The sequence below is a fragment of the Carassius auratus genome, chromosome 19, assembly GCF_003368295.1.
Source record: "Carassius auratus strain Wakin chromosome 19, ASM336829v1, whole genome shotgun sequence".
NCBI classification, from domain to species: Eukaryota; Metazoa; Chordata; class Actinopteri; order Cypriniformes; family Cyprinidae; genus Carassius; species Carassius auratus.
The window spans coordinates 7,951,910-7,961,034 of NC_039261.1; the positions used below are offsets into that span (position 1 = coordinate 7,951,910).

A 9,125-nucleotide genomic window follows, 5' to 3' on the forward strand; every position below is an offset into this window, starting at 1 on the left:
TCCATACATCAAAAAAAATTCATGTTCTACTATACAACATGTACTTCAGTTGAAATCGACAGATGCAATAAAGTCTATACTGCTTAAATGCGTATTTTGGATGTTGTCTTTCCACTAGTCTGAAGGACGGAATTGATTAGTGCATGAAAAAAAACAGGTTTTGCCTATAGTGTCTTGCCTTGAAAGTAAATTTAGTCACAGTTTTCCAGTGGGATCAATTAATGTTTCAATTAATGTTTCTTTCCTCTCTACAAACAGCTACACAAACCATGAGTTAGTCTGAAAGATGCATGTTCCTCATTAGAAATGTTCTGAAATAACAGGCTGTTTGAAATGTGAGCAGCTACTTAACTGCCTTTGTGTAAAGAGCAGGAGGACATTGGCTGCGACAAGCTATTTCCAATGACATTCAATGAGATAAAACATTGCTTCCTATCTGATTCACAGCTCTCCCCAAGGAGCACTAGTTTTATACACTTAGCCCTGTGGAAATGAGGCTTTTTATCCTCATCCATATGCATTTGAGTGAATAAAAAGGGTGTTTTATTTCACACAAGCCCTCTGTGGTGCATTTAGAAGGGACCAAGACAAAGAATAATCTAGAAAGAGTTTATTATGCTGAACAACTGTCCCACCCTTCAGGTGTGTGTCCCTCTCGCACCCACACTCTCTATCACTCACTCATACAAACACAGCCTTCCTGAAACAAGTATAGTACATTAACATACATTCATTCTAAGCTTGTGTTCAAATAAACATTTATGGCTAGTCACATTATGCGTTAGGTGCATAAGTACATATAAAAACTTGTAATCTGTGTACATCTGCACAATCAGAAACACACATTCATGCACGCAGACACATGTGGGCCACCCAGAGGCACAACTCCTTTATCATGAGTTTTTACATGCACAAATTCCTACAGCATTCCCCAAATACACAACCTAAAACATTAATCTAACACATTACATTATAGTGTCTTATATGAGAGTATAAACAATCTTTCTCCTACACACACACATATAGCAGAAAGAGCCGAACGGCCAGCCCCGATGTGTTCAAATATTACCTGGGTCAAAGGTTGGCCCCCTTGTGAATACACAAACATATACAAAGGCCTATGTGCTCTCACACACACTCTCTCTCACACACAGAAGATCTGTTTGTGTCTTTAAGTCCTGTTTAATAATGCTTGTCTCAATGAGGCTTTAAGCATCTTATTGTGGTCCTGTCCATATGCTTGCTCTCTCTCTAGAACTCTGGCTGGTGCTGTACTATAGATTTTCTCCAACAGAGGGAGACAAAGTTAAAGAGACACAGACGTTGAAGCTGGTAGAACATTTCCCACAATGCAGAGGACTTCATCTCTCAGAGACAAGCAGCTGTTTTCCTCTGAGGGTGGGGTTTTCCTCTGGTTTCTATCCAGTCCTAAATGTATATATGTAAAATAAAAAAATAAATAAAAAAAGTTAAAAAATGAAAAGATGCAAAGTGAGGTTTCAAAAGAAATGGGCTATGTTTGAAGATCTACCATACTACTCACACTGTTTTTATGGTACATAGTTTGTATACTGTGGACAGGATGCAAATGTTCAACAGCAGAATGACCATATATGGCAAAATGAGCAGTATACAAAAGAGCACACTATAAAGAATGGTGCGGCATCCCAAGGACTATCAGCAGCCATCTCTAGTCTTTAACTCTTTTCTTGACTTATAAATTTTAATCCATTTAACTGTTAAGGCATTTTTACACACAAAAAAATTGAATATATATATTTTTTTAATTAGTTAATCCATTCGTTAACAAAAGAAAATACATTTCTTGGACACCATTTGGTGAATTTAACAAGTAATGCTTTGTAACAACAACATGGCACACTGCTTTTTTAAAAAATTTCATTGTTCCATAATGCACATTTGATAATGTGTTGCATCAATTTTTATATAATGTACTGGCTGACTCATAGACAGAATAACTGAACACCTCCTCCAATTTACTTTTTTGTTTACTTTTTTTTTTTTTTTTTTCATTTTATTTTTGAATTTGTATTTGTATTATAATGATTTATTTTTCCTGCTGTGTTGCATGTAATTGGTTTGGGTTTTGTTAATTGGGGTTATAATATTGCAGAATTTATTTGTGCACTTGTTATTACAAAGTACAATATAAATAATAAAATAAATTATATAAAATAATAATAATAATAAAATATATATATATATATATATATATATATATATATATATATATATATATATATACACACACATATATATATATATATATATATATATATATATATATATATATATATATATATATATATATATATATATATATATATATATAAAAACAAAAAGTTATAAAGATAATTTTCTGGTGTCAAGATATTTCTAGAGATTATACTATATTAAGACATTTTAAATAAAGAGTTGTTCTGATAACTGAGAATGCATTATTTACTGGAGTTCAGTACTTACGTATAGAGAGGCTGCAGGTGTAAGTGAGAACTCTTTTGTGGAGGCTGGTAACTATACGAGTCCAATCCACCAATGAAATCAACTGCAACAGAGATAGGAATCAAAAATCAAAAACTTTAAATGCCACTATAATTTGCTTTCAGGTTCAAACAACAGACTAGAATACTTACAGCTGTCCTCATCGTCCAGGAAGACTTTACTAACATAGCAGGCATAAACAAATCCAAAGAGCTGAAACGCAGATCAAACTATGTTAATAGCCAATCATCTCTGCCAAACATTCAGATGCATATACTTCTGTAAACTTTAATTTTGAAAGAATTAATAAGATGTAAGTACTCACTGCAAGAAACACTTGCAAGGCTGAGCTGACAACCTCTATGTACTGGTAGTCCAGCAGGCAGCCACTGACAGTGATCACATGATGATCCTGAGGAGCCAATGGGGAGTCAGGCACTGGAGTAACTAAGCAACCAGGCCCGTTCTCCATCCACCAGGAACGGTGAAGCGATGTGTTAAATGTCATTAGGAAATGCCTGTCCTGCAGCAGAACACAAAAACGATTAAATAGAAAGAAATCCCCTGGTCATGAACTTAATATTGACCCTGTAATCCAAATTCTTAGTTTTTCTGAATACAGTTTTTTTGTGTTCTTTGTAATTTTTAAATATTTAAATTTAAAAGTTATTATCATTTTGGATCAAGTTAATGGATAAACTTCTACGTTTCAGGATCAATACAATTCCCAATTAACAATATCAAATAAAATGGCCTTTCTCTGATAAATACAGTAGTAAAATGGTTTATGAATACCATTTCAAGCTGACTCTAAGATAAAAGCATAGCAAGGCATAAAATCAAACATTTAATCAGGCTCCTTGGTGTTTTTACTTAGTGCTGTGCAACCATTAATTGCATCCAAAATAAAAGTTTTGTTTACATAATACATAAATAAAATATATAAAAATATATGTGTGCATGTATATATAAGTACTAACACATGCATGTATATATTAAAGAAAAACGTTATGTTTATATATTAAATATATTTATATAATATAAAATATAAGAATATAAATAGCACACTTCATTGAACATGAAAGCATACTTTATAAAACGATCATGTTGCCATTTTCTTTTTAAAATGTAAAAGAAAAAAGAGGTTTGCATACTTCATTTGCATACTAATGAAAGAGGGTTGTAGGCAAACAGCAAAATGGCAAATAGGCAAAAATGCAAACAGTAAAATTGTGTTTGTACAGTAAATAGGTTGTACGTGTGAGATCCTGAAGACTTGTACTTAGCTTATTCAGTACTCAAATGTTATATCTATCTATCTATGCAATACTGCAATAAGTTTAGTATATGGCCCCCATTATTCAAACTATATATATATATACACACACACATTTTTTTTATTTTTTTAGGCTATTATCATTATTATTATTATTATTATTATTATACCTTCACTGGGGGTTTTCAGAATATATACTGTATGTGTGTGTATTTATATATCCATAATAAATATACACATTACATATGGATATATTATGTAAATAAAAACTTCTATTTTGGATTCGATTAATCGTTTGAGGGCACTAGTATTTACACAATGACTTCTTATAGACTAGAGTCTGGACCAATGCTGGAAATCACCTACCTGTGACAAGTGACCAACTTCCAGGTAAAAACAGATGATGAAAGAGTTCCAGCCAACCCAGACCACAAGCCACACAGCATACTGAAAGTGACAGACATGCATATATGTGCACATATAAAAATATAGTACAAAATGAATGCGTATGAGGCATGTAAATACAATGCAAACAGCAAAACATTTTCTTCTGTAGGTGCAAAATGTGAGCAAAAACAAATATGCTCTTTTGTCCTACCACTAGGGGTGTCCATGGTTAACCGGTTAACCGATTAACCGTTAAAAATTGTGTAACCGAGTGAAACATTTTGCTCGGTGAAGTGACGCCAATGGCGTGCATTGAATTTTGTTGTAATAAATTTTTGCACCACCAGAGACCGCCAGAGCGCTCCCAGACATTTGTAATGTCCACAAGAAGAAGTCATTTTTCTAATATGAAGCGGGCTAATACGAGTGACGGGGCAAAATGCAAGTATTGCAATACAGTGCTTAGATATACTTCAAGTACAACCTCGTTGTTGTAATCTCAACAGCCAACACCCGGGCATCATTAGGCCGGTCAGGACACACTGGATGCGTGGCGAAAGCATCTCAGCTGCGTAGCGTGTCTGTTTTTAATTCGGTTCCCATGTTAACAGGTTAGAGCTTGCCGACTGCCTGCGTGAGACGCGCGGCTCAGGCGCGTCTCGACGCGTGCATGCTAGAAATAGAACCGACGCCTTGTTGGAAGCGTTTCCAGGCAAAGTATAATAGGAAAATATGTTTATATGTCATTTTGTACAAAAATACATATTAATTCATGACATTTTGATATTTGAAAGTCTATAGGTTGACATAAATTCAGATATAAATGTAATTTAAATAAAGAAATAAATAATTATCGATTTTCAAATATTGTACGTGTCAAACATAGTCATAGTGATAGCCTTAGCGAGGCGGCCGCGGAGTCTGCTTGTTACCTTTTGCCTTATACATTTTAGGCTTATTCTCAAATTCAGATTGTGTTAATGGGCGGCATTATTAGGCAGTTTTAATAGGACAATTTGACCGGAGAGATTAAATTTTGTCGGACATTCCTTTCCTTTTTTTTTTCGGCCAATGTCCGGAAATTACTATGGTTATGGTTACTATGGCACACTATGGTTAACCGAGTATTAACCGCTAAGGGCCTCGGTTAACGGTTAATGAAAAACTTGAGAACGTGCAGCCCTACCTACCACTATAAGATATTTGGAACGGATCTGCACAGTTCCAAACAATCCCAAAATGACAGCCATGATATGAAGGAAATTGGCAAGGATGGGAGCCCACTGATATCCCAAAAAGTCAAACACCTGCCTCTGTAATGCAGCGACCTGTGAACAAACCAAGAACAGTTTACATACACAACCATCCAACATTAAAAAAATGCATGCATAAGTGTGCACAAAAAGCTTGTACTAATACAGATACGATCATATAGTCATCGATCCTTGACCCACGTCTTTGCAGACATCAAAATTAACTATACTGGGTTTATTTAGGAAAATATTAGGCTGGCAAAACAAGCTTGTGCAGCAGACTCCCAAGTTAAACTGGCAGGAAAATGGAACACAAAAATCTGGTGTTGCTGGCTACTATTCCTGGCAGAAACTGACACATGCAGCATCCATCCAAGAATGGCCCAGTAGTGACTGCACATTAACCACATGCAGGAGAGATGGAAAGTTCTTCAGAGAAGGATCATCAGAAACAGGAAATCTGTGCCAGAGAGCTCAGATGATTTCTGTATACTCGAATGTCCATCATTGACAAAGTACTGCACATCCTCTGCTGCTCACATATGGGTTTATTAAATATTTTGGCTAATTTGATGATAGTCCACAGGCTTTGCTTGTGCATTGTGGTGGGTGAGTTTGGCCAAACCTCCGAACCTCTTATGCTCACCAAAGCTATTATTACAAGTTACAAATTTTAAAATGTGACATTCCAGTGAATGCAAAGCTGAATATTTCCCAGCTTTCAACATTGATAAGAAATATTTATTGAAGAGCTAGTCAGTGTATGTATATATATATATATATATATATATATATATATATATATATATATATATATATATATATATAATACGATTTCTGAACAATAATGTGACACTGAAGAATTTAGTTATAGCTGCTGAAAATTCAGCTTTGCCATCGCAAGAAAAAATATAAAAATATATTTGAATAAATGTTTTTATTTTAATTTGAATAGTAATATTTTTTGTTAAATTAACAACTTTGCTAAGCACATTTTTTTAATATAATCTTTTAAAAACAGTAAAATTATATATTCTAATTAACTTTTGACCAGAAGCTCACTTTAATTAAAGTTCTTATTTGTTTTGATTTATTCTGAGCAGAAATCTGATTTTGAAGATCACTGGGTGTGAAAAGCCTAAAAACAACCGAAGGATTTCAACTGTCAGCCCTTACCTGTTATCACTGAATCAGCAGTGCAGGTTGCAGTGGACCATTAAACCCACTTAAGCCAATGGCAAATAAATAAAAATATTGTCTCCACACACATAGGAGCAATCCCTAAGCTCAGTGCCAGCTGTTTCCATGGAAACTGCCTGGAGCCCCAGCCCACAGAGAAAAGAGCCCCTTCCTCGGGAGGCCCCTCATCCTCACATGCCTCTAGTCTGTGCTACACAAATCATGCAAATGTATACATATCTGGGGCATGAAGTTTCTCCAAGGAAAGTTCTGTCGGGCTTCTTGATTGGCCACCTAAGAAATGGGAACCAGGACACCTTCTCCCTTGGCTTCAACCCTCCCAAAATAAAGAACCCCTGTCCTCTCACACTATCCCTCTATATGTTTTATGTTTATGTCCATATGTTTTTTCTTCCCCAGGGAGGACTAGATTTGAACTGAACATGAACAAGAGTGTCTTACCAGCTGCAGGCAGCAGATGACCACCAGCGTGCACCTCCCGTCGCACCGACCCATGCTCTCGCGCTTGAGGCACGGCTTGGGCCCCGCGAGGCGTCGGGAGAAAGCGGAGTCCCCGGTGAGGTCCAGCGCGCTTCAGGGTCTTGTTTCACGATAAACGTTCAAAACATCAAGAAGCCCTCCGGGCCGCGTGCATGCTTCGGTGCGTCGATGCTTTCGGATGGCTGCCGGTGTTCTGTCGATTTGTCCTACGCTGTCAGATTTTCCTACCTCCCACCAAAACAGTGGGTAGTACAATTCCAAAACGAAAATTTTACTGTAAAGTTATGGTTTATTAACGTCTACACCTACCACAACCCTAATCATACCCTTACAGTACTGCAAATACAGTAATTATGTGTTATATTCGCGGTTGTAGCTAGAAGGGATACAGTTACAGGAAACCAACAATAAATATTATTTTCTACCAATTAGATTGCGTTTTTATTAAAGTCTACAACTACCCCAGCCCTAAAACTACCCTTACAGTAATGCAGATACATTAAATATCGTTGTTTAGCATGAGACAAAGGACGCGATATTGATGTGCGCGTGCGCAGTAAACCCGCGTAGGAAAATCTGACAGGGTAGGATAAAATGTCAGGACACCGGTCATACCGGACCTCCTCCGCTGAATCGTCCAAACCGAGGCGTCCTCGAGCCCCGCTGCGGTTCCGAATCCTAGCGAATCTGCCCCACCTTCATTCCGTACCGGGTACCAGGCGCGGACAGACCCAAAATAACACAAAGAACAGAGGAAGAGTCAGTGAGCGCGTTTAACTGGCAGAAATGAGCATCATATGATAAGCATCAGACGGAGCGCGAGCGGGGAGGGGGGGGGGGGGGGGTTGTAAGGGCGCGAGGTAAGAAAATAACGCAAATGAAATCTGGAGCGAGCACAAAGCGAGACGTGTGACTTACAGTGAGGTCCCGTATTCGTTTTTCCGAGCCGATGTACCGTCGGGGTCTCAGACTGTCCTGACCATCCTCCTGTTCCGTCTCTTTGTCAACAACGGGCACCGGGAGGACGAGCACAGCGGAGCGGAGCGGGGTTTGTGGGTGGAAATCAGACACCCTCGTGCGAGTCTGCAACACGCTCGCGCAACCGCACAGAGACGCTCGCCGCCGCTCGGCACAACACGAGGCGCTTTACTGAGCACAAAGAAAACCATCATGCGGCTCTGGACAGTCAGCAACCTGGAAACCTTACTATTTTGTAACTAATATTGCATCAAATTAACATGCTGAGAACTTGAATACATACATTTGTTATCCGACTAGTTACTTTGTTATTACATATTATTTATATGCTGACATGCGGATAAACGAGTATAATATTTTAAGTTTTATCATAACATCAACATTTTTAAAATATTTATTATAATGTAATATTTAATTATTAGCTTTTCATTAAATTCACGACCCCATGCAGTTCATTTGACGCAAAATGTTTAATGCACGTGTTGTTTAATGCATGTACAATGTTTAATGCAATGTAATATATCTACTGTATGTGATGTTATATTTGTTCATTTAATATAAATTAAATCTCTCTTTGCATTTTTAAATCAATATGGTACAATATTATTTTTTAAAAAGGAGATATTCAAAAATTGTAACAGTTCAAAGGTAATCTAGAAGTATATGTAATGAATGTTCATATTGGAACCCAGTCCACATTCAGATTCTAATAGGTTTTCTGGGTTTTTATCTAAAATGGAATTAAAACAGATAAATGTCAACATGAGGAAGAAATATTTTAGGTCGCGAAGCTAAATTATAACACTGAGCATGTCCAAAAATAATAAACAAAAGAATATGTTTTTGTTGACCTTGACATCATGCACTTATTATATATAAGAATTATATAAGTGCATGTGGTTTTTATTTCTTATATCATTCTGGATGTCATGTATTTTCTGTTTTCAGTCATCAACTGGTTATACACTGGTTGTACATACTAATACGGTGTTTGACTCCCTTTCGGCTTCAGAACTGCCTTAATTTTATGTGTCATTGATTCAACAAGG

The 9,125-nt window shown here is 36.7% G+C and overlaps 1 protein-coding gene across 1 annotated transcript; it reads right to left on the bottom strand.

Annotated features, from left to right (window-relative positions):
- Nucleotides 1-595: 595 nt before the first annotated feature.
- nkain1 (sodium/potassium transporting ATPase interacting 1) lies at nucleotides 596-7,288 on the bottom strand. Its single transcript, XM_026288657.1, has 7 exons — nucleotides 7,060-7,288; nucleotides 5,356-5,493; nucleotides 4,145-4,225; nucleotides 2,828-3,025; nucleotides 2,655-2,715; nucleotides 2,485-2,566; nucleotides 596-1,428 (listed from the first exon to the last, which is right to left on the bottom strand). Exons 1-7 carry the CDS (start codon nucleotides 7,111-7,113, stop codon nucleotides 1,419-1,421), a joined length of 624 nt encoding a protein of 207 aa, XP_026144442.1. The 5' UTR covers nucleotides 7,114-7,288; the 3' UTR covers nucleotides 596-1,418.
- Nucleotides 7,289-9,125: the final 1,837 nt, after the last annotated feature.

Coding starts and splice junctions, on each gene's coding strand:
- nkain1 (XM_026288657.1), bottom strand. CDS start 7,113: ATGGGTCGGTGCGACGGGAGGTGCACGCTGGTGGTCATCTGCTGCCTG. Junction 2,716..2,827: donor CCTTGCAAGTGTTTCTTGCA/GTGAGTACTTAC, acceptor TCTGCGTTTCAG/CTCTTTGGATTTGTTTATGC. Junction 2,567..2,654: donor CCTGGACGATGAGGACAGCT/GTAAGTATTCTA, acceptor TCTCTGTTGCAG/TTGATTTCATTGGTGGATTG.